Source organism: Phaeodactylum tricornutum, chromosome 3, assembly GCF_000150955.2.
Source record: "Phaeodactylum tricornutum CCAP 1055/1 chromosome 3, complete sequence".
Lineage (NCBI taxonomy): Eukaryota > Bacillariophyta > Bacillariophyceae > Surirellales > Neidiaceae > Phaeodactylum > Phaeodactylum tricornutum.
The window spans coordinates 92271-116463 of NC_011671.1; the positions used below are offsets into that span (position 1 = coordinate 92271).

The 24193-nt window shown below is 50.5% G+C and overlaps 8 protein-coding genes across 8 annotated transcripts; 3 read left to right on the plus strand and 5 right to left on the minus strand.

Annotated features, from left to right (window-relative positions):
• Positions 1–2394: 2394 nt before the first annotated feature.
• On the plus strand, positions 2395–3549 carry PHATR_33118 (predicted protein; the record flags this gene model as incomplete). The annotated part of the gene is made up of 1 exon (XM_002185960.1): positions 2395–3549. The coding sequence occupies one exon, from the start codon at positions 2395–2397 to the stop codon at positions 3547–3549; it is 1155 nt and encodes a 384-aa protein (XP_002185996.1).
• A 120-nt stretch (positions 3550–3669) lies between these two features.
• On the minus strand, positions 3670–5436 carry PGAM_3 (phosphoglycerate mutase; the record flags this gene model as incomplete). Its single annotated transcript, XM_002186241.1, has 2 exons — positions 4765–5436; positions 3670–4653 (listed from the first exon to the last, which is right to left on the minus strand). The coding sequence occupies exons 1-2, from the start codon at positions 5209–5211 to the stop codon at positions 3670–3672; spliced, it is 1431 nt and encodes a 476-aa protein (XP_002186277.1). The 5' UTR covers positions 5212–5436.
• A 712-nt stretch (positions 5437–6148) lies between these two features.
• PHATR_33120 (predicted protein) lies at positions 6149–7330 on the plus strand (the record flags this gene model as incomplete). Its single annotated transcript, XM_002185961.1, has 1 exon — positions 6149–7330. One exon carries the CDS (start codon positions 6149–6151, stop codon positions 7328–7330), a length of 1182 nt encoding a protein of 393 aa, XP_002185997.1.
• A 158-nt stretch (positions 7331–7488) lies between these two features.
• On the minus strand, positions 7489–9294 carry PHATR_43813 (predicted protein; the record flags this gene model as incomplete). The annotated part of the gene is made up of 2 exons (XM_002186242.1): positions 7489–8945; positions 9201–9294. 2 exons carry the CDS (start codon positions 9292–9294, stop codon positions 7489–7491), a joined length of 1551 nt encoding a protein of 516 aa, XP_002186278.1.
• Positions 9295–9553: 259 nt separating this feature from the next.
• On the plus strand, positions 9554–11192 carry PHATR_43814 (predicted protein; the record flags this gene model as incomplete). Its single annotated transcript, XM_002185962.1, has 2 exons — positions 9554–10674; positions 10784–11192. The coding sequence occupies exons 1-2, from the start codon at positions 9677–9679 to the stop codon at positions 11190–11192; spliced, it is 1407 nt and encodes a 468-aa protein (XP_002185998.1). The 5' UTR covers positions 9554–9676.
• A 195-nt stretch (positions 11193–11387) lies between these two features.
• Positions 11388–12975, minus strand: PHATR_43815 (predicted protein). Its single transcript, XM_002186243.1, has 2 exons — positions 12346–12975; positions 11388–12237 (listed from the first exon to the last, which is right to left on the minus strand). The coding sequence occupies exons 1-2, from the start codon at positions 12553–12555 to the stop codon at positions 11428–11430; spliced, it is 1020 nt and encodes a 339-aa protein (XP_002186279.1). The 5' UTR covers positions 12556–12975; the 3' UTR covers positions 11388–11427.
• A 2834-nt stretch (positions 12976–15809) lies between these two features.
• PHATR_33124 (predicted protein) lies at positions 15810–19255 on the minus strand (the record flags this gene model as incomplete). Its single annotated transcript, XM_002186244.1, has 4 exons — positions 15810–16120; positions 16142–16862; positions 16925–17443; positions 17480–19255. The coding sequence occupies 4 exons, from the start codon at positions 19253–19255 to the stop codon at positions 15810–15812; spliced, it is 3327 nt and encodes a 1108-aa protein (XP_002186280.1).
• Positions 19256–21301: 2046 nt separating this feature from the next.
• PHATR_54153 (predicted protein) lies at positions 21302–22560 on the minus strand. The gene is made up of 2 exons (XM_002186245.1): positions 22132–22560; positions 21302–22023 (listed from the first exon to the last, which is right to left on the minus strand). The coding sequence occupies exons 1-2, from the start codon at positions 22345–22347 to the stop codon at positions 21307–21309; spliced, it is 933 nt and encodes a 310-aa protein (XP_002186281.1). The 5' UTR covers positions 22348–22560; the 3' UTR covers positions 21302–21306.
• Between the last annotated feature and the right edge of the window lie 1633 nt (positions 22561–24193).

Here is a 24193-nt window from a genome sequence, read left to right on the forward strand (position 1 = left end):
CTGGTGGGTACCGGACGTATTACAGAAACGAGAGCGAATTATTTCAGCGGTAAAGGCCAGATACCTGAAACGGACTCACAAATTCGGTATTCGTATGCCGAAATTGGTAAAGGAAGCTCTCGAGATTGATTGTGATACTAACACTTCTATATGGTTGGATGCAATCAGAAAAGAGATGAAAAATGTTATGCCAGCGTTCAAAGTTCTTGAACCCAATGCGTCGAAACCAGTTGGTTACACTTGGATACCTTGTCATATGATTTTTGATATCAAAATGGACTTCACTCGCAAAGCCAGATTCGTCGCCGGGGGACACGTTACAGATCCGCCGAGTTCGATTACTTATGCTAGTGTTGTTTCCAGGGACAGTGTTCGAATTGCACTACTTATCGCAGCGTTGAATTCAATGCAAATACTTGGTGCTGATGCACAAAACGCGTATTTGAATGCCCCAGTTCGAGAAAAGGTATATACGACATGTGGTCCAGAATTTGGGAATTCGACGGAAGGTTGTTATGCAATTATCGTTCGAGCGTTGTATGGTTTGAAGTCAAGTGGAGCAGCATGGCGTGCTCACTTAGCTGCAACAATGGAAGAATTAATGTTTACCTCTTGTATTGCAGATCCAGATGTTTGGTTAAGACCATTTCAGAATGAAGGTGGTCTCGAATTTTATGAGTATGTACTTATTTACACGGATGATTTCCTATGTATCAGTCATGATCCGAAGAGTATCTTGGATACTATTGGAAAACATTTCAAGCTTAAACCGGAATCCATTAAGACACCGGAGACATATTTGGGAGCGAATCTTGGACACTTTTCACTTCCCGATAAGCCAGACAAGCCGCGATGGTCTATGAGTTCGACAAATTATGTGAAACAAGCTGTCGCAAATGTTGAGAAAGATTTGGGCGAAATCAAAAGAGGTTTGCCTAACAAAGTGTCGTCGCCAATGTCGACAAAATATCGACCAGAACTTGATGTTTCTCCTGTGTTGAATGCAGAGCGTGCTAACTATTTTCAGTCTCAGATTGGTGTTTTGAGATGGGCAGTTGAAAGTGGTCGAATTGATATTATGTGTGAAGTATCTATGCTCTCATCATTTCTCGCGATGCCACGGGAAGGACACTTGAGTGCTGTTCTTCATATTTTTGCTAATTTGAAATCTCACAACAGGTCACGACTCGTGTTTGATGATTCGTATGCTGATATTGAGAACCATTTTATAGATGGTGCAGATTGGACGAATTTTTATGGTAATGTGAAGGAACCTATTCCGCCGAATGCTCCGAAGCCACGTGGTAGGGCTGTGGAGATTACTGCTTTTGTTGACGCTGACCATGCTGGAGACAAAGTCACTCGTCGTTCACGAACAGGTGTTTTGATCTATCTTAATCGTGCTCCGATTATGTGGTTTTCGAAGCGTCAGAATTCAGTCGAAACGTCTTCGTTTGGAAGTGAGTTTGTTGCGTTAAAGATTGCTACGGAGATGATACAGGGTTTGAGGTATAAGTTACGGATGATGGGAATTCCGATTGATGGTCCGGCTAGAGTTTTGTGCGACAATATGTCGGTGGTACACAATACTACAGCGCCGGAATCGATGTTGAAGAAGAAGAGTAATGCTATTGCATATCACTTTGTACGAGAGAATGTCGCAATGGGAGTTATCAAGATTGCTTATGAGCCGTCGGAGACAAACTTAGCCGATGCGCTAACAAAGGTTCAGTCAGCCCCAGTACGACAGAATCTTATGCGTCAAATTTTATATTGAGTCAAGTGAAGAAGGGTTTGCCGACTTTCCCGTTTCGATGAAGCCAGTATCGGAACAAATTGCATTTGCAGTACTACATGTCATTGCATGCAGTGTCGAAGTTTTTATTTTACAAGTTGTGGATCCCTATTTTTCCCATAGTGGTTTTGAGGGGACACATCTCTCCATGTCCATGTCAATGTTTATGGTTTCGATGTGTGGGGACTAGAAAACCCCTACGTCAAGCGGTACATGAGGGGTTCATATCCCTAAGTCTATCAGATAAGTCTATAATCTTGTGTTTTACGCCTTTGGTCGTCTACGAAAGTATGCGGGATCCTTTCGGTTCCTTAGACGATTCTAGCCCGTTATCGCTGCAGTGTTCTATGTGAACGAGGAGAATAAGCTTAACTGTACAACAGTGAACATTGAGACAGAGTGCCCCAGAACTACAAAAGGATACTCACTAACTGTAAGGAGTTCCATTTTCCAACCTCTACCGCTACAAAAGTAAGGCCTTTTGTCCTTCCTGCCGGTCAGCCGGTCAGCCGGTATAGCAAGCACCCCTTGTGCAACAGTCCCCACATCTCTCCAGCTCCGTACCAACAACCCACCACCCAACAGACCATCCAGGCGCTATGAACTCCACGCTTCCCGCTACCGACTCGGATCACCCGCACGTATCCGTGATTGTCGTCGGCAGCGGCGCACCGTTACAGTCCATGGGATGGTACCACGCCGTCCAACTCCTGGACGGTCGCATCCCGTCCGCACAACTCGATCACGTCGTCGAGCCTTGGTGGACGTGCGACGAGGCCCGGGGGACTCTGGAATACACCGCTTTTGCCGATTGGCAACAGACACTCCAACAGCGTCCCGGTGGTGGCGTCCAGTGTTGGTCCCACGTCGCTGACGTACCGGAATCCACCACTCCCAACGTCCCCCGTCTCGTTATTCTCAGTGCGCGGACGAGCGAGAATCCAAGACTCTTGGCCGAGTGTCTGCGTCACCTCGACTGTCGCGCCATCTTTTTAGAAAAACCCGGTGCTCCCACCGTCCGAGAACTCCAACTCATGCAGACCCAAGCCGCAGCGGCGGGGGTCAAGGTCTACCTGGGATTCAACAAGAACGTCAGTGCGTACTTGACGCAAACGCGTCTCTTTGCAGAGCATGCCGACGAACCGGTCGACGTGACCTTTCTACACAACAACGCCTACCCCAACGAACCTGCGGCCTTGGCCGAATGCTTCGAACGCAACGCCGAAGGTATGCTCAAGAACATGGCCATTCACGAACTCGCCATACTTGCCACCTTTTACGACGTGACGGTCGACAACATTGCCTCCGTACACGTCGACCGTGAATTCTCTCTCTGCCAAACACTCATCGGACCTTCCACGGGACAATCCTACACCGACTTTGTCAAACTACGCTTCCGCATCGTCACATGGAACGGAAAATCCGCCAGTATTGCGGCCGATCGCTGCGGCGGCGACGATTCGGTCGGCATCGTGACCAACTCTCACGCCACCGAACTCGCACGCTTTATCATGCCCGATGCCGACGCCCTGGCCCAAATCCCCATGCTCGCCGCGCGCTACCCCGGGGCCCGGCCCTACTTTTTCACCCAGGATCCGGATTATCGTACCCTCAAGGAACGTGTCGTGCAATACTGTCTCGACGGGACCCCGCCCCATGGTGTCGCCGATTTGGACATTGCAATTACCGCCCTCCAACTCGCTGAATATCTCACACCTATCCTACAAGCACAGCTTGCGGAAAGCTCTGCCTAGCTAGAACATTAAACGGAACAAAAATAAGACCCGATTTATGAAGAATCTATAGTCGGCTCAAAAATGGTTTGCGCTGCGACCATCCAGAAGTTAGTTCAGAGATTAGTGGAGACGTGCCAACTACCAATACGATACCACCGAATGCGTCTCGGTGTTTTGTTTGGCCTCCTGTTCCATGCCTTCCAAAGCTTCCGCATCGGCGGACAAGTCGGCTTCCTCGTTGTCTTCATTGGGTGCCACCAGCATGCTCCGTTCCACTTGGTGATCGTGCAGCGCCCACAACCACGGATCGTTGGCCGCTCGTCGACGTTCCAAAAACGACCGCTTTTTGCGCTCGTCGGCAATATACACGCCACGGAACACGCCCGTACCCAATCCTCCGTGACTCCCCGAGCGATTCGCATCGCTCTGTCCATCCGGTGATGCTGATGCATCTCGGGATGCCAAGAGGACCGCACCGGTCGTTACATCCACGTCGTAATAAAACGGAATGGCGGTGGGTATGTTGAGACTTTCAATTTCGTGCGCCGGAATGTCATCCAAGTGCATCACCAAAGCCCGCAGGGAATTGGCGTGCGCCACGACCAAGGAATACGGCGAATCGCGGACTGCACTGTCATCCTCGTCGGAGCGCGATAACTCTCCGGCAATATCCGCCACAATCTCTCTCCAGGATTCCACAACTCGGGTTTGACACTCTTCCAATGATTCTCCTAAAGGCAGATCGGTCAATGTGTGGTAGCGGGGATCTTGATTGATCGTGTCGTAGTGCGGATGACCCGGCTGCATGAGTGGGGGGCGGGCTTCGTAGGACCGTCGCCATTTCATAACTCGTGTACGACCTAGACGATCGGCTGTCCGCTCTTTGGAGAGACCCTGGAGGGCGCCGTAGTGGCGTTCGTTGAGGCGCCAATCGTAAACAATGGGTGTGTAGGACACGCCGGCGGCTTCGAGGGAACGGTGTGCCGTGACAATGGACCGGGTGAGTAAGGATGTGTAGCACTTGCGAAAGTGTAGTTCGTGGGAACGAAAGACTTGGCCGGCTTCGACGGCTTCCACCACCCCACGCTGTGTCAAGGCAACGTCACACCAGCCGGTAAAGATCTACGGTGAGGACGGAAAAAGCGAGTCGTGAGGTAGCTAGAACTTGTTCAAGTGGATTTTTCAAGTGCCTCTCTCACCTGGGATCACATCGGACGTTTGGAAAGTACTTACGTTGGCGTTGTTGAATTCACTTTCTCCGTGCCGCATGAGTACAACCCGGTGTGCGTTGGGGGGAATGGGCGGTAAAGTTTCGGATCTGCTCAGCGAAGATGTCGTTGGTGGCGGTGGTCGGGAACGATCGTCCGCACGAGGCGAATCTGGTCCTTCCGCATCCGCATCAATCTCGCCGTACAGACTTCCCGATGACCGACAACGACGAGTTGACGTGCCGAAAAAGGAGAATGCCACGGGATGCCGCGGATTGCAGGGATTGGGACGACTCCGGCGCACCTTTCTGGTGGTCGCAATCCGCGACCGTGAACGCGCCGTACCGGTGGTAGTCGTCCAACACGCAGCGGACGTTCGCCACGCCAACGAATACGCCGTAGACATGATCAAATCGGCGAAAATCAGAGCGAGTGCGGGAAACAATCTACGATGTGTGGTTCTCCTGCCCATTCTTCAGACAGCCACGACGAAAGCGGCTCTATCCGTGCTCCCACCGTGCCGTGGACTCCTACCCCACACACTCTCGTCACTGCAGTACGCGAAGGAACGAATCACTGTCAATTGATTCTGCTGTCGCCTCCCGACAGAGCTCTCTGGCCAACGAATGTTCTTTCTCTGTAGTCAATTGATGCAGTAGTGTAGAATTCTGCTCAATCGAAGAAAGAAACGGTTCCGTTCAATCCACCATTTGGAAAGCGCGAGAGACATTTTGTTCTCGCTGGCCTTTCGCAATCCTCGATGGAACCGAGGATGGGGCGTGGTGAAGAATAAGGTGAAAACGTCTACGTCAGCAAAAGGTGTCACACTGCGTCCTCTCGAATTCTCCCGCTCCCAACCGAACTGGTTCAACTTGAAACTATGCATTTCGCTATACAAAGGAAAAAGACAATTCAGCTCTTCTATTGCCTTCGGTATTCAATCATTGGAATGATCGATATGTCATATGCAACCAAACTAACATTGTCCTAAGCAATCGATACGTTAATTACTGATACCACGTCCTATCATACTGTCTTATCCAATTTTTGCTGGCTCCGAATGACACAATAATTCACTTTGGAACCTGATAGAACGTGCCACATCGCGCCTTATCCGTTTTTACCACAAGGAAATCGACTCTTATATGCCCAATACGGTGTTGTCCGTCCACCCAAAAAGATCTATTGATCGTCCCACCGGACCGCGAATATATGAAACAACTTCTCATCCCGTAAAGGGAAGATGCAGAGTAACTCACTACGCGAGTGTACCGACTCGACGGAAGCCAGGATGGACCCTTGGCACACAAAAAGAAACCAGCCTGTTTCGGTATCACCGTGAGGCACACGTTTGTGGCGCACGCACAATTGCACAATCGAATCATACCCCCAGCACAACATACGTAACCATGAAGTGGTCGACGCTTCTCTTTGCGTTGGTCATGGCGACTTTTCCATGGGACACGCGCCTCGCCTACGCCGCTCCCGGCTTGTTGATCGCCAACACGCGGGGGGACAACGCCATCGTGCAGTACACCCTGCCCTTTGCCGACGGGGACGTGCCGACGACACTGTTGGGGAGCGATGCCGTCGAAGGACCGGATCACCTTTTGGTCGAGGGCGATTATTTGTACATTTCACACGGCGACTCGCCCGAGACTTCCGCTATTGCCCGGATGAACGTGGCGGACGGGACGCTCGAGGCTGACTTTGCCACCGGGGGTGCGCTCCACCGACCCTACGGATTCGATTTCTACAACGGCACACTCTACGTGGCCAGTTTCAAGTCCGATCAAATTCTCATGTACGCGCAAGAGACCGGGGACTACGTGGGCGTGTTTGCCGAGACGAACGGTACCGAAGAAGGACTCTGCAACGGACCGAACCAAATCTACATCAGTGACGACGATGGTCTTTTGTACATGACCACGCAGGGAAGTAACTTCAACGGCACGGAGTTAAATTTTCTCTTCAATAGTCAAATTGTCGTCTACGACTTGGAGACGGGCGATGGCTCTGTCTTTTTGCCACCTCCGATGCCTTTACCGGGTGGTGCAGGATTTGTCAGTTTGCTGGGCGTCACCGTTGGGTGTGGCACCGCGAGCGCACCCGCTGCGGGGGAAGCCTGTACCATGTATACAACCGATTTTGCCGGCGGTTTGCGAGTCTACGCCATGGATCCTGATGGACCCACGCTCCTTTACGCCGTGGAAACTTCTTACCAAGCCGGCGTTTCCACCGGATCTCTTTCCTTCGATACAGCGGAGAGTCAGTTGTACGTGCCCGTTTGGCTCAACGAAACATCGGGAGCGGTGGTATTACGCTTCGCGGCGGACGACGGAGCGAGTGCCGGGCTACTGGAGACCGACGATTCGGCCATTTACATTGAAACTGACGATGGCTCCACGGATCTGAGCCGTCCAATTGGTGTCTTATTTCTGCCTGAAGCTGTTGATTTTTCCACAGAGGTACCGGCCGCATCCCCGGGAGGGTCCTCGGCCGCAACGGCGTGCGGCAGCGTGGCACTCGGGTGCACAGCCATGATGACATGGTTCGCCTTCGTTACGGTTGCCGTATCGTCGGGTTTCTGAGATGGTTTCAATGTTCCGAAAGTAGTATGATTGTGATTGTTCCAAAACGTGACCATAAAAACGGAATAAAAGGGATTTTGTTGAATTACAATCGTCTTTGGCGGAGCCGAACAACTCTTCTAGTGATCATCGAAAAAACTTTCCAAATTTACTTTTCATCAGTCATCGTCCGCCGAAGTTGTCCGTACGTTTTGCTTTTTTGTTTTGGATCGAAAAGCGCTCTTCTTGAATCCTACCTTGGCTTTGCCATCCGCCAACTTTTTCCCCAGTTCGTGCACCTCCACCTTGGCTTCTCCGTGAATATCGACGCCTTTGTAGCCGTCGCGATTGCCGCGACTCCAGACGTCGTACGCGCCGAGAGCCGAATCGTCCGCGTTGGAGACTTTGGCTTCTTCCATTTTTCGTGCTTCGGTTTCCTTGCGCGCCTTTTCCGCCGCCGTAGCCGCCTGTTGTCGTTGTTGTCGTAGTCGCTCCCGCTCTTCACGGAGTTCGTTGTGGACCGTTGTGCGCTTGATGGCCACCGTGGACCAGGACGATAGACCGGTGGTTTCGTCCACCGTGCTTGGTTCCGAAGTACAAGGCACGATGGTTTCTCCTCCCAAAGCTACCAAGCGGGCTTCTTCCAAGGTATTCGGGATGCTTTCGTCGGCTCCCAAAATGATTCGTAATCTATTCAAAGGGACGGCTGTTTCGATGGTTTCGTCAACATCGTTGGGTGCCGCGAGGTACGCCACGTCCGTCACAATCCGTGCGGCTTCCGAGGTCGACAGTGGTCGGGGACGAACGCGTACGACCAACGCGTTTCGCCAAAAGCCGGCACGTTCGGGTAGGCGCTGTTCCGCCGCGTTGGCCGTCGCGCTGCCGGTCCACAATTGTACCGGCATGTCGGCCTCCAGTAGTTCGCCAAAGACGACGCCTTCCAGGTAGACTGTTTGTCCGCCATCCCAACTGTAATGCCCTTCGTCCGTAGCAATAACGCGTTGCCGTTTGGACGTGACGGCTACTGTTGGATTTGCCTCGTTACTACCGTCACTGTCGTCGTTGTGCTCCTGCTGCTTGCGTTTCTGGTGGCGGGCTTTTTCTTCTTGTCGCTGCTGTTTCCGAGACTCCCATTCTTGCTGTGTCGGTAGCGGCCCAGCAGACTGTACCACAGAAGGAGTCGGCAGTGGAACGGCGGAGGGCCCGGGCGCGGACGGGGCAAGATTCCCCCTGCACAACGCCGTCACCGGTCGCACGTTGGACGACGCGTCGTAGCTCGACTGTGTGGCGTAACGTGCCAGATCCTGCGTGTAGAGTGCCTGCGTGGCGGCGGCTTCCATTTGTCGCACACTCTGTTGCACCCGGGCGGCGGCTTGATCCTGTTGTGCTTTGGCATCCCGCCGTTGCGTGAGGGAAAGTTCCACTTGCTCCCGATGTTTGCGACCGTTTTCGTGCAGGGCGATACTGGGACGATCCGATCCCATCCATACGTTGCAGACGGCGCAGTAGTGACGCTCGTTCGCTCGCCATGGTTCGTTGCGGCGGTGGGAGGAAAGCGGTGGGCGACTCATGCGGCGGACAATTCTCTCGGTACACCCAGTGGGGTGGGGAAGAAAGGGCGGGGGGGGGTCGCTCGCTGTTTAGTGGTGATACAAGAATAGTTTATTCGAATACACTGCCGTGTCGTATTGGTTTCGGTTCAGTCAAGCACGACGACGAATCAAGAGTCGATTGGTAACGTGATGGACGGTGAATACCGGTAGTGGCAGTGTATGACTTGAGTGGTATGGGTATATGAGCAGTGCAAGGCGAGTGCGGGCTATCTATCCCCTAGTCTAGAGCAACTGATCAGGGTTTATGGACGACGACGTCCAGAGACAGCGGGACTGACCTGTGATCGGAACGTTCCCGGGATACGGGGAGCCGTTGGTCTGCCGACGGGGAAGATCCCAACTCGCAAGACTGAGATTTTCCTCACTGGACATCGGGAAAACCCCTCGGAGTCGGCAGTCTTGGAAACTCCTCCCTTCAACGGATTTTTCCGGATTTATCGATTGACATTTTGGTCTATGCAGTGTTCCTGGCCACAGCGGTATTCGTGGGTCGATACTGCCGTAGAATCCGATTCGCAGAATTATAGTTCCCAATGTCTCTATGTGTTCGCAAGGCGGTCATTGCCGTGGCCGGTAGGTAGTCATAGTACCCGTTATTCCCATCCACATCGTCGTCGACCACAAAAGATTCCTTCGGCCAACCGTTCCCGCGTCCCGCGCGGTGTGTGTTTCCAGTGTGAACTCTCCCACACTTGTTGGTCAAGCATCCATCCATCCATCTACAACTTTACCTATCTGCTCTACCAAAATCACCATGACGGAAACGGGCGGACTCACGCGAGCCCAGAGTCGCTTGGAATTGCTTTCCAACACGGCCAGTGTCATGGAAAGTTCAAATAACTTGTTGGAGTATCATCATCATCCACCACCAGCAACGGAACTCACCGTCAGACCGACGTCGTCCAGTTGCGTTTCTCCGGCGGTACCATCCGAACCCCCCGCACTAGTGGGAGTCGCCAGACCGTCCCGTCCTCCCGTAACGTTCCCTAGTCGCACTACGGTGCCTTCCTTGCTCTCCTCCGTTTCTCTCGACAAGGAAACAACGAATCATCGGGCACATTCGTTCGACGAGTCCGTCGCCTTTGGGACCGAAGCGCGCTTCGGCTCGAACAGCGTCCATGGACCACAACACACTACACACACACACGGCAACCATCATCTCATTCAGTACAGTCCGTACAAGACAGCCGACTCGACGGGAACTTTCCTCGAGGCGAGTGCGCACGTTCCTATACCGTCCTTGGCGACGTCGCGGCTGTCGCTTCCACCGCACCCACACACGGCCTTTCGTCCACCGCACTCGGTAGGTAGAACCCGGCATCCACTCTCCGAGGGAAACGTCCGAAACTCCGGCGATGCGTCCATCGAGTCGACCCTGGCCGAGACTCTTACCCATCGAACGACGTCAACGTCGTCACCGCCGCTTCCTCCCCACACGGTATCGATTGGAGATACCCAGAACATGCTCCGACACCATCGTGACGAATCGCCCGTGACGCGGGAACCCTTCGGTTTGCCGCGCTGGACACAACGGACCACCTACCCGTCGTTGCCGAACGGGGACCGCGACGCGGCTTCCCCGGTGGGACTCCCCTCGCACGAAGACTTGTTGCGGGAAAATCAGGATCTGAAACAACTCCTGCACGGGCGGGACGGCATCGTGCTCGCCCTCCAACAAAGAGTTATGGAACTCGAACGCAAGCTCCAGTCCCAAGTCCTGCCGACCCGCAAAATTTCCCAAATTCCTGTCGAGTAAGTACGGTAGCCACTGGCACTAGGGCACAGTTCGTAGTGGGTATATTGGCGGACCATGCCATGGCTAACACTCTATACTTGTGGCTCTCGCTCTCCTACACAACAGGGATATGATGAATTTGATGCGGGAATACGGTTCCGAGATCTCGGACGTGGTCATGCCACCCCGCAAACTAAGCATACAAAAGGCTTCGGTTGTGCGGCAGTTCCGCCGTTGGAATCCCAACTTTTTTGAATACTTTTCCTACGCGAACGGGCGCTGGGAACCCAAATTGGGCCGCCAGGGCGAGCTTGCGCGCCGGCTCCAATCCCGAAACGAACACGCGTTGGAAAAGAAACAAGCCGAGCACAACACCCCGTCGAGTTCCACCACGCCGTTGGCTTCTTCGACCCCCACGGCGTCTCCACGAATCCGTCCTTCCAACGGGACCCATCCGCCTCCAGCACCGAGCACGGTCACCGATGGCAGCGACACATTCCCGATGCCGTCCGGTGATGCGCAAGCGGAGAAATAGAGTTCCTCCCAAGCGCACCCTGCTGGTGCCGTATACACCGCACCTTTTATCCAATAGAAACACAAGGACGGTATGGACCGAGATATCCTTTTACACGCATACATGCATAATTTCGTACGAATCCACAATCAATAGACACAATATACACACTCTCAATAATGCTCCACTTTAGACATGAACATTATTATAAATAGTGATGAGTATGAATTACGTTAACAAAATATTAGAAACCCCCTTACACAATGTGTTGATCGTGTGCCAAGCCAGTTTCGGTGCAGCAGGCTGCCTTTTGGTGACTGTAATCGGCCGTATGGTGGAGCATCTGGGCCACGATGCACCAGCGGTTAAAGACAATGAGAAAGTAATCCTCGAAGAGAACGCCCGGACTCCCATGGCGCCGACGAAAAACTCGACACGTTTTGATGGTAATTACGACAAAGTAGATAACAAAGAGGCGAATCAAGAACTGGCGAAGCGAGTCCGTTGCGATGACCCAGATCGGGGTATCCGTTGAGGCCACCGGGGGGTTAGTGTCTCCAAAATAGTAGATACCTTGGAAGGTCATCCAGACCTGGCGAAGCGAGTACTTTAGAATAAGCCAGATCAGGGTATCCGTTGAAGCCACCGGCTGGCTAGGGTCGTTGCTGTAGTAGTTGGGGCTTGCTTCCGTGATAATGATCACTAGAAATATGGTCAACGCATACACGGCAATCGTCATCACCAAGAGAATCCTGAAGGCCGACCATCCCGTACTGTGTGCTGGAGGAGCTTTGTGACCACTGTTTTCCAATGGGTCACCCAACCAATTGAGTCCGCTGCGTGTCATAACCTGTCCCAGAGCAATTGAGGGACACCAGAACGAAAGGCAGCACGTGGGGTGGCAGTAACCGTGCGAGCAGCGATCACAAAGGCCGCCGCGCCAGCCCCCCACTGGAACGTCACCCGACGCCTGGTGCTCACTTTCATGAGGGCCATCACGGTCATGATCCACCTCGCTGACGACAGTCGCCTGGAAGCTTTGGCCTTGCGAGACTCCGCCATCCGGCTAGGAACGTATCGATAGATTGCAAGGAACGAAAGAAGTGAGGAGGTGAGCCTTGAAGAAATTACCCAGAACATGTGCCAACCTAGGACAATGAGATTAACGACTTACCACTGAGACGAGAAGAACACGTCCATTCAAGTCGACTGTGAACTGGTACCCCCCGGCGAGGTCTGCGGGTGCCACGACTTCAACTTTCGGTACAGCCTTAACGTGAGGAACTCCCAGAACGGCGACGGCGTGGGCTTGGGGAACCGCTTGCTCCTTAAGATCAATCTGTGAGTAGGTCGCCGTCGTTGTAGCGGAAGTGTTCAGCTCCATCGGAAAGGGTATACTTGTACAGATTGGCAAACTTTGTGTTGACGGGGATCGTTAAAACGGAATTGCGAACGTATCTTACGGGTAGACAAGAGTAAAGATTAGCTGACACGTTCTTGTTAGCAGTGCGTTTGCAGTTTTGTAGATGACACATCGTATTCCGTCCGTGCGACTGTTTTCAAGCATTGATGCAAGATGCATTCGGAACTACATTGATATTTGGTCTAATTATGGTACACAAACATAGCAATATTTGCGAACGTTTTTTTTGAGACTGAGGGGTGACTCTATCAGTCCTTCGGGAAAGTAATTATTGACAAAGGACACTTTGATGGTCCTTCCACAAACACGTCTCACTGTCAAGACATTCGCGCTAGCGTTTCCGACCAAAATTTCAGCTTATAAACTCACTGATGCTTGCCTCTGCGCTGTTGTTTCCAATCAACAATTTAGCCAAAAAGCTCACTACCACTTGCCTTTGTGCTACTGTTTCCAATCAACAAGTCAGCCATCAAGCTCACTACCATTTGCCTTTGGGCTACCATTTCTGATCAATGGAATCAGCCAACAAGCCCATAGATGCTTAACTTTATGGTGCCAATTCCAATCACTGAAGCAGCCAACAAGCGCACAGAAGCTTGCGCTAACTAAAGAAATATCATGCAACCAACGAGAAGGGCCACATACCTCCTTGGACTTGTTGTACAAAGAACCTTTTACAGTTCATCAAAGCTGTACTATTGCAGGTTTTGCCTCATAATTCCTCTAGTTCTTTTCCCTAATTTACAAAGAAGGAAGAAAATTGAACCAAAAAGAACGTCAACTTTCCCATGTTATCATCTAACAAATACTTTATCCTATAACAACCGCAACAACATTGTGTTCCCACTGTCAATGGTCAAGTATCTCCTGGCTTCTGAAGACAGCACAAGGTGATCAAGACTTGTCTGGCTTCTAACAAAGAGATACAAACTAACAAATATGGTTTTCACACAATCGTTGTTAAGATTTATAAACTCTTAACTAAAGAGCTAATCTGTTCACTTTCCATTTGGCCCCACAATCTGCCAAGCGCCATTGTGGTCCGTTTCACTATTCTCCACAGTGTTATACACGGCACCGTGGGCACATTCATCATAGTTACCATGCTCCTTAGCATGGCAACGATCAAGTCCCAAAACAGTCACATCATGTTTCTGAATACTCAGCTGGGATTGCGCCTGTCCAAAACCATCCATGTGTTGGGATTTGTGGCCAAACACACAAGAATAGTTTCGACAGGCTTGCCTTGGGTGCCACAACCCAAGTAGTGCGCGCCATCGCGCGGACCGGTACTCAAAACTGTCATTCCAATTGACACTCCCCACTGTGAGGTACTCGAAACAGAACGAACGGGAGATTTTGTCTCACCTTTCCAAAACAACAAAGGCTGAACCAAAGGCCAAGCAACTGCGTGACCCAAAGGTTTGGTCAACACGTCGCTTGCATTGTCCTTACCCTCAATCCACAAAAAATGCATGATACCAAAAGCGGTCGCTTCGCGAACGCGGTGGTATGCCAACGCATTGTGTCGTTTGGAGAGAACAGAATGAGGCAAAGTCAAGCTGGTAACAATGCTCTGATTGTCGCCAAGGAGCCAAGCAGGACCGTCCAAGGGAATGCCCATCATACGTAGAGTAAGACGCATGTCAATAATCTGCTCCGTAGCCAAACGAGCAGCAACAAATTCAGAGCCATACGTAGCCGTTTCAACCGTAGACTGTCGTTTAGAAAACCAAGACACAGGAGTCTGATTAACCAAATGCAAGACACCCGTTGTAGAACGGCCTGTAGTCAAATCATGATACAAGTTAGCATCCACAAAAGTAGTGATACGCATAGGCTTCCCACAAGCAAGAGGCATGTCTGGAGGAGAATCCTCATCAGACGATTTACCGTACACCTAATACATCCAGTTGTGCTTGGGAACATCTCCCCGAACCTCATGATTGGGTATCCCAGTACGAAAGCGGATAGCAGCATCAGGGTAACGTCGAAGGTACCCAATGATACGACGGAGACGGTTCAAGTGTCCCTCGCGAGGAGCAGAACGAAAACGGCCCATTGTCATGACGGCACAATGTATATCGAAGCGCCCGAGAGCGATGGCCCACTGGAGGGCACCAATGAGGGACTGATACAATTTTCTCGAACCAGCATCGAGGACTTGCGAATCGTCGACTTCAGGATGGTCGCCTTTCTCAAGAGGAGAAGAGTACAACTTAGGCTCCGTACCGAACGAAGTCTTGTAGTTCGAAATAATACGCTTTACGTATGTTTTCGCGCCGACCGCGAGAGTGTTGTCCTTACTATCGCGAGTAAAGTCACCACCAAGGAAGTAAGTAGGAGGACCCACACCCTTCAGAGTAAAGTGATGGTCTGAAACAAGGGTATCAAAAAAGGCCTTGGGATTTCGTGAGACGCATGCAATATCGTCGACGTACACACAAACATATTCCCAATGATCTTTACAGTCACGCATCCAGAGATCAGGGTCCGCTTTGCAAGGGATAAAATTCATTGCACGAAGGGAATCCGAAAGACGCTCATGGAAACGGGCTCCACTAGTACGGAGGCCGTACAAAGCTTTGTCAATGAGCAAAGTATGCCCAGAAAGCTCCCCAAACTCGGGACCGGCAACAAAATACACCTGTTCCTTCGTGTATGCTTCGAGATAGGCGACAGCAATATCGCCGACCCACGTATCCAGTCCATTTAGCTCACCGGCAAGAATAGCGAGACGAATGGACCAAAGCGAAACAACACCGGAGTAAACACTGTCCTTTGGACGCGCTGTCATGTGACCACCGGCGACGAGCCGGGCCTTGTATTTGAGACTGTTTCACGTCAAACACAAAATGAACGTTAATACGCTGGTATCCAGGGCCAGGTTTGGCTGCACCCTTACCAAGGTCCTTGTCCGTTTTATACTCACGATGCTGGGCCAATTCAAGAGCCATGGCATCAGCCCAACGGGTATTCCCAGCGTCGGCATCAAATTTCAAAGCTTCACGAGAATTGCGAGGGACAAGGACGCCAAACTTGAAAATGGGGTCTCCCTTATGCTGTTTTGTCAATGAAACAGTTCGGTTAAAGTCGTCGCGGTTACGAAGCAGACGATTGAAGCGTCGCCATCCGGGAACAGCAAGGAGATCGTTCTCAGACGCGTACATCGCGAGCGTGACTGGATCATCCTTTGCCATTTCAATCAAAGGCTCCTAGGTCTGGGAACCATCTTCCCATTGAACCAAATCATTCCACGACGATCCCTTATAGTTTACATCAGTCGGTTGCAACGGTCCTTGATGTCCAATGACACCAGTAAATTTGAAGTGGCCTTCAACATTTCCATTCGTGACACGGTCGGTTTGCTGAGCTTCCATCAAGTCACAGAGTTCATTATACAAAATGATCTCGTCGGCATCCTTCTCATCAATTTGCAATAGGAAACGGATTGCTTGGCGATTGTCGGAATCGGCATCAACAATTTTACGAGCAACAAGGGCTCGGTGGCTCTGGCCATCAGGGGCTTCACGAACCAAGTATCAACCAATTAATTCGTCAGGAGAAAACGCAGGGGATTCAAAGAGCGATGGGTTGATCGCAGCAGGATTGCGTAGATCACTCAAAGCCAACACAATAGGCTTAGGATTCGAAGGCTCCCCACCATCGGGAGAGGAATTCGCAGCACGGTGGTTTTTCAGACCGTTATCAACGTTGGCTGAACAAACAACAGAACGGGCAACGGCTTGGTGAGTATTATCGGTCAAAATCCAATAAGTCAAAGCATCACCTTTATGTTCGGCAACACCAATCCAACGACCAGTCTTCTCGCGAGATTGCGACGGGAAAGATGCATGGTCAGGGTCGTAGTAGTAGACCGGCTCAAACCAACGAAAAAGGAGCAAAGCGGAAATATCAGGACGCTGGCCGTACGCAACTTGCAACGGGGTACGCCAATTCAAGCTCTCAACTGCAAGGCAATTCAGCAAGTAGGTCACATAAAATAAGCAAAGCAACCAATACTCCGGAGGAGTGTTTGTACAATCCATGATGGTATTTACCATCTTTTTCACTTCCTGAATGCGGCGTTCCGCGTAGTTCTGGTGTTGGTGATGCGGCTCGCACTGCATATCGTCAATTGCGTACATTCGCAAAATCTGAAGCGCCTGCTTACCGATCTGAGCACGAGCATTGTCGCTGAGGAGTGCATTGGGAGCACCATGGGTACAAATAAAGTCCTCGAAAGCATGGGCAAACTGAGATTTGCGCTTCATTGGGAAGACAGAGGTGATTTGCGAACTTTTTCCTACGAAAAGTTGGGCCATTGTACCCCCCCCCCCCCCCCATGGTTGAAAATGCCGTCATCGGCCGCAGGGGTATCCGAGAAAAAAGTATTGGTTGCCACAATTTCGTTCAAACGAGAAACATTGGCAGCAGGGAAGCGCGACTTGAAATGCTTGCGCAAAGGCAAACGAGCATCGGCACGAGCAAATTGTGTGGTATTTTCGAACGTGCGGGAGATTCGAGCGCTGGGGACCCATCCAAAATTGGGTTGCAAGACATCGGCGTTCAAGGGGGAACGACTGACAACCGTGGAGTGCGCAAGAAGGCCAAAGTTGTTGAAGCGTTCATCCCGGAACATGGTCGGCAGAAAGCTGCAAACTGAGATCATCATCGGTCGCAGCAGGAGAGAAGACACGCCATTCGGGTCCCACTCGTTGTCGGCGGTAAAATGAACCCACTCGAAATTGTCCAGGTCCTCCTCGGTGGGGGCCTGCATAGACAAATAGGTGAGTCCGCCAGAAACTGAAAGCGGGATGACAAAACGGCCATCGGACGTGACAATACTCTATTTGCCACCAAAAGTACGAGGGACGTCGTCAACTGTGACTCCCCAGGAGCGCATTTGGTTGCACAAATGAATGGTATTACCAGTACCAAGATGAGCATACTGATTAAACACTCCAATGATAGGACCATCCGTGGTGTGGATGAGTCCGGCAACCGTCGACAGACGAAGGTTGGTGAGCTCCGAGTTTCCAATCCCAGAAACAGTAGCTTGCGACAGAGATTGGGAAATAACGGTCACATCCGAGCCGCTAAGGCCACCATTGGCACCACCATCAATCAAAGAATCTTTAGTCAAAGAAACATCGTGAGTAGACAGACGGTATCTGACGGAGGCATGGTTTACCTCACGGCGGTACGTGGTACCATTCACCGAAAAAGAATCAGAGGTTGCGCCGTTGGACGGCTGGCGAGCGGCAGAATTTGAAATTAGCGACCGTAGCAGGTGTCCGGATGCAGCAGCATTTGGAACTTGAGTCGAAGCAAGACTTTGGTTATCCACAGCCGTCGAGTCGCTCACGTACACGGTGGGAGGAGGCTGAGTAGCAGCGGCATTCACGGACAGAGCAGAGGCTGGAGCTGCAGCAGGACAAGGTCCTCGTTGGTCCATAATGGTGCGCTTCTCTTCAGGAGAGAGAGCATTCCATTTCTCAGGAGGCACATAATTCTTGTGCTTCTTACCAAGCGGCTTGTTAGTTTTCTTCTTTGAAGAAGACTGGGACTTCGCGTTGTTTGCAGAACGGCCACCACGGTTATTACCGCGGTCTTCAAAATCGGTCTGATCAATATTGGTTGCATGCTCGAGCATCAGATCATAGACGTACTCGAAGTCTGAGTCGTCGGAACTCTTTCCCACATGGGTACAAGAGTAAAGCTGCACATTGCCAAGGAAAAGTTTCAATTGAGGATGGGAACGGACAGCTGACTTCAGTCGCACGCTCTTTTGGTGATCTGGCAAAGGGAACTTGTTGATCCGTTCAAGATCGTAGATCAAATTGCGCCAAGTTGTCAAAAAAGTAACGCAAGTTTTGCTCTTTGAAGTCGCAAACGAATACAAGGTGAGCTTCGTTTCAATGGATGTAGCCGTGATCTGCGCGTTAATACCTTTACCGTACGAGGCAACAAGGTCGCGGTAGACCGACTGAGCATCCAGCTCATCCACATGCTTGTGGAGGATCCCACGCGCACGAGGGGTCAACAAAATGTCGTTGAATACACCGAAGACAAAATTCTGCATCTCAACGAACGTGTCCATCTCATCAACGGTCTGGGGCAAGTAGTCCGGGTCAAGTACAAACTGAACACCGTGGATACGGAGTTTAATACGAATATTCGTATTCCAAGTAACCCAAAAACGGTCCTCACTGAACTTTGGGTACGGGACGGAATGGTTCTTGATCGTCTTTCGAAATTTTGCAGCAGCACTTTCGGCAAAGGAACTCCGAGCATCAGATCCAACAGGAGTAGCGGGGGCAACAATAGCAGAGGCTGGTTGCCAATACTCAAGAACATCAGAGGTAAGTTCAAGCCAGGTGTTGTTTGTCACATTGGTGCCTTTCAAAAGGAACCATTGTACAATCTTCAAAATCCGATCCTGTTGCGCAGGCGGAAGGAATGTACGAACAATTGAAGCAGGGCCGTCTCCCACAGCAGGGGTCAAGACGCCATAAGACACCATTGCAAGACAATGTTCAGTGATTGAGGCCAATTCACTGGCCTGAGTAATCCCATACTCTTCAAAGAACCGACGGTACGACGAATCCAACGTTGTTGCTCCCAAGAGGTTCACAAGGACATGTTCGAGAGGATCCATGGTCAAAGCAGGAATGGTTCTCGAACGCAACTGTTGGGCCATTCACACAACAGTATCTTGTGTACCAAGGACAAACAAGACAAACACAGTATCTTGTGCACCAAGGACAAGCAAGACAGCAATTATCCGATCAACTCGTCAGCAGATCAAAACAACAAAAACAAAGCCACTGGTCTTACCCAATGGGTTGCCTTATTGCCGTTCTGTTGCAGAACCAAGCAATACCCAACAAACGGGAGCAAAGTGATTAGCAATTCAAGACTGTTAATCTGTCAATGGTCAAGTATCTCCTGGCTTCTGAAGACAGCACAAGGTGATCAAGACTTGTCTGGCTTCTAACAAAGAGATACGAACTAACAAATATGGTTTTCACACAATTGTTGTTAAAATTTATAAACTCTAATTTAAAGAGCTAATCTGTTCACTTTCCATTTGGCCCCACAATCTGCCAAGCGCCATTGTGGTTGGTTTCACTATTCTCCACGGTGTTATACATGGCGCCGTTGGCACATTCATCATAGTTACCATGCTCCTTAGCATGGCAACAATCGAGTCCCAAAACAGTCACATCATGTTTCTGAATACTCAGCTGGGATTGCGCCTGTCCAAAACCATCCGTGTCGCACAAGATTAGTTTCAACAGGCTTGCCTTGGGTGCCACAACCCAAGTAGTGCGCGCCATTGCGCGGACCGGTACTCAAAACTGTCATTCCAGTTGACACCCACTACCGTTGCCTGCCATCAAAAGTTCCAGTCCAACCTGTATGGCCAACAAAATACTTTAAAAGAACCAATCACTTTCCCTGAACCAACACCAAATTGACTAGCAAATCAATTCCCAGGGAACTCATCAAGTTGTGTCCTCAGTAAGTTCATGCCCATTGTTACCACAACAACCAAACCTGACTACCTATTGCTCCATCAGCTGTAGTGGGAAATCAACAAAATGCTTTATCATTTGCCTCCATTCTTGGAGACAGCCAACAGTCATCTTTTCCTTGTAGTTCCTGAAGCCAAATGTCTTGCAATGATGGACAACATTGACTGCATTCTTCCAGTGCAATCCCCCGTGGACCCTGTTCATGCCGCTAAAGCCAATAACACCGCTCCTCAAATCCTTGAGGCCAATTGCCAGAACAACAAATGTCAGTGAGTCTTCAATTTATACTACAATGCAAATAAACCTTACGCAATCAAATCATCAATGCGGTTCCCATTAAGTACATTGATTCTCTCAGCCATCCCACATGTGGCTTCAGCAAACAATCTCCTCTTGCAATTTACCTCACCTCTGGGAAGCATCCGGAAAATTCAGGCAACCGGGCACTAGTGACAGACCCTAGGTGTCTAGTGGATATTTTGCTGACAATGTTGCTGCTAGCACTCTTCTTTGCCTCTCTCTCTCTTCTACAGGAACATGATGAATTTGATGTGGGAATACGGTTCCAAGATCTTGAATGTGGTAATGCCACCCCACAAACTAAGCATACACAAGGCCTTGGTTGCACAGCAGTTCCGCCGATGGAATCCCAACTTTTTTGAATACTTTTCCTATGCAAACGGGCGTTGGGAACCCAACCGCCAAGGCGAGCTCGCGCGTCGGCTCCAATCCCGAAACGAGCACGCGTTGGAAAAGAAACAAGCCGAGAAAAACACCCCGTCGAGTTCCACCACGCCGTTGCCTTCTTCGACCCCCATGGCGTCTCCACGAATCCGTCTTTCCAATGGTACCCGCCTGCCTCCAGCGCCCAACACGGCTACCGGTAGCAACAACCCACTCCAGATGCCATCCAGTGATGCGCAGGCGGAGAAATACATTTCCTCCCAAGCTCACCGGTGGTGCCGTATACACTACACCATCCATCCAATAGAAACACAAGGACGGTATGGGCCAACCTTGCCTTTTACACACATACATGCATACTTTTGTACAAATACACAATCAATAGACACAATACACACACACACTTGCATGAGTGCTCCGCTTTAGACACGAACATTATTATAAATAGTGACGAGTATGAATTACTTTATCACTCAGAGAAACCCCCTTACACAATGTGTTGATCGTGTGCCAAGCCAGTTTCGGTGCAGCAGGCTGCCTTTTGGTGGCTGTAATCGGCCGTATGGCGGAGCATCTGGGCCACGACACAGCAGCGGCACCAGAAGCTGAGACAGCAGTCATCGACGCCATCGTGGCCGCATTCGCCCGGAACCGCGTGGCGCCGACGCAAAAGTCCACGCGTTTTGATGGTGACTACCAAAAAGTAGAGACCTAAGAGGCCCATCAAGACCTGACGAAGCGAGTCCGTTACGATTATCCAGATCGGGGTTTCCGGTGAGGGCACCGGCTGGCTAGGGTCGTTGCCGTAGTAGTTGGGGCGTGCTCCCGCGATAATGATCACCAGAAACTGGTTCAACGCAACCATGGCAATCGTCAAGACCAGGAGAATCTTAAAGGCCGACCATCCCGTACTGTGTGCTGGAGGAGTTTTGTGACCACTGTTTTCCAATGGGTCACCCAACCAATTGAGTCCGCTGCGTGTCATGACCTGTCCCAGAGCAATTGAGGGACACCAGAACGAAAGGCAGCACGTGGGGTGGCAGCAACCGTGCGAGCAGCAATCACAAAGGCCGTCGCGCCAGCCCCCCACTGGAACGTCACCCGACGCCTGGCGCCCACTTTCATGAGGGCCATCACGGTCATGATCCACCTCGCTGACGACAGTCGCCTGGAAGCTTTGGCCTTGCGAGACTCCGCCATCCGGCTAGGAACGTATCGATAGATTGCAAGGAACGAAAGGAGTAAGGAGGTGAGCCTTGAAGAAATTACCCAGAACATGTGCCAACCTAGGACAATGAGATTGACGACTTACCACTGAGACGAGAAGAACACGTCCATTCAAGTCGACTGTGAACTGGTACCCCCCGGCGAGGTCTGCGGGTGCCACGACTTCAACTTTCGGTACAGCCTTGACGTGAGGAACTCCCAGAACGGCGACGGCGTGGGCTTGGGGAACCGCTTGCTCCTTATCTTCCAGATCAATCTGTGAGTAGGTCGCCGTCGTTGTAGCGGAATTGTTCAGCTCCATCAAAAAGGGTATACTTGTACAGATTGGCAAACTTTGTGTTGACGGGGATCGTTAAAACGGAATTGCGAACGTATCTTGCGGGTAGACAAGAGTAAAGATTAGCTGACATGTTCTTGTTAGCAGTGCGTTTGCAGTTTTGTAGATGACACATGGTATTCCGTCCGTGCGACTGGATTCAAGCGTGCATGCATCATGCATTCGGAACTACATTGACATTTGGTGGTCTAATTATGGTACACAAACATAGCAATTATTGCGAACGTTTTTTGGAGACTGAGGGGTGACTCTATCAGTCATTAGGGAAAGTAATTCTTGACAAAGGACACTTCGATGGTCCTTCCACAAACACGTCTCAAACGTTCCACGGCTTTGCGTTCACGATACGAAATGGAACATCAGAGATGGTGTGCCCATGAGCAAGACCCTAAATCTAGGGACAGTCCTCCGACATAGCTTAACATAAGTGGAAAGGAAATTCCCCTCAAAGGGGATGGCTAGTACGCACCCCTTTTCGTGAATGAGACCCACATCCACGACTCTATAGAGGCAACTTTCAGAAAGTTTCTTTCTTTGTCAGGCCTATTAGGATTTCAGAGCGCGAGTCGTCAAAACGACTGTCAGGCCTTATTCACTGTCAATTCAAACAAGTTTTGCCGAGCCGGCATAGACAGTTGCGTCGACGGCCTCAAAGTTTGGCTCATTGTACGATGACAGTTAAGAATTTGAGGAATGAAGGCTTTCGTACCGTTCATGAGGGATGTAAGCTGGTGTTTTAAGCTTCTAGTTTGCGTTGGTGACAGGAACGGCACCGTCACTTCCGATTCCTCCCGTTCAGTATGCTGAATTTTGTGCTCGGTTGGGAGAAAAGGTTGGTATGATCTTTTGTCAAGTACGATCTTTAACAAAATCAACAACATTTCCAATAATGAAGCTATTCTCCCTATTTCGTCTTGCCGTCAAAGCACAATGAAGGATCTAATGGAGGAGCGGGTTTTTGCTGGAAGGAGTTCATCAAATTACAACGCTAATACTTGTCAAAATGCACAAAGACGGCATAGTGAGGAGCAGTGCGTAGGAGCCCTCAATGCTGTTACATAGTACAACCAATGTACGTACGTAGGACAGGAAAACGCTGTGTTGACAAGGTCTGGTAAACGAAGGTTGGGCGTTATTACAAACGACCTGCGATACACCTAAGCGAGCCTAGGGACTGTAAAACTCAACTCGCTTACGACGCTCCCCACGGGTTAGACAGCGGATACGAGGACCTATGCTAATGCAATATTTGGATCAATGACTTTCTAAAACAATGAGAGGAAGATTATTCTACTACTAGTCCATCAGGCTAGGGAAGTCCAGTTCACTGGACTGCCGCTACCATGTTCCAGATAATCTTACTCACATGTACAAGTCTTCTTCTTCTAAATATAAATCCCACACAGAATCTTGTAGCGAGTATTTATTCCTCCTTGATTACTCCCTCATAATTTGTGGGACTGGATCCTATCATTCATTTGTATAATCCTTTCCTGTATCCTCTTCCAAAGGATTCCCATAGTCATCCCGCGAATACATCGTGTCGTACAATAAGGCCAACACAAATTCAACGGTTCCATTGCCATCCTCAACATGATCACCACCCACGTTCCTGTTGGTATCTTTTACCTGTCGCACAGACATGTCGCGATGGTGTATACCGTAACAAATGCCATTGGAGGAAAAGTTGTTGATCCCGGTGCCTTGGCCAATGCTGGCACCAAAGTAGTGGGGCTGCTGGACACGGGTGGAAAAGCACTGCCAGTCTTTGTGGGTGCAGAGAAGGGCTTCTGAAATGAAAAATGATTTT

Coding starts and splice junctions, on each gene's coding strand:
- PHATR_43815 (XM_002186243.1), bottom strand. CDS start 12,555: ATGGAGCTGAACACTTCCGCTACAACGACGGCGACCTACTCACAGATT. Junction 12,238..12,345: donor GTGTTCTTCTCGTCTCAGTG/GTAAGTCGTTAA, acceptor ATACGTTCCTAG/CCGGATGGCGGAGTCTCGCA.
- PHATR_54153 (XM_002186245.1), bottom strand. CDS start 22,347: ATGGAGCTGAACAATTCCGCTACAACGACGGCGACCTACTCACAGATT. Junction 22,024..22,131: donor GTGTTCTTCTCGTCTCAGTG/GTAAGTCGTCAA, acceptor ATACGTTCCTAG/CCGGATGGCGGAGTCTCGCA.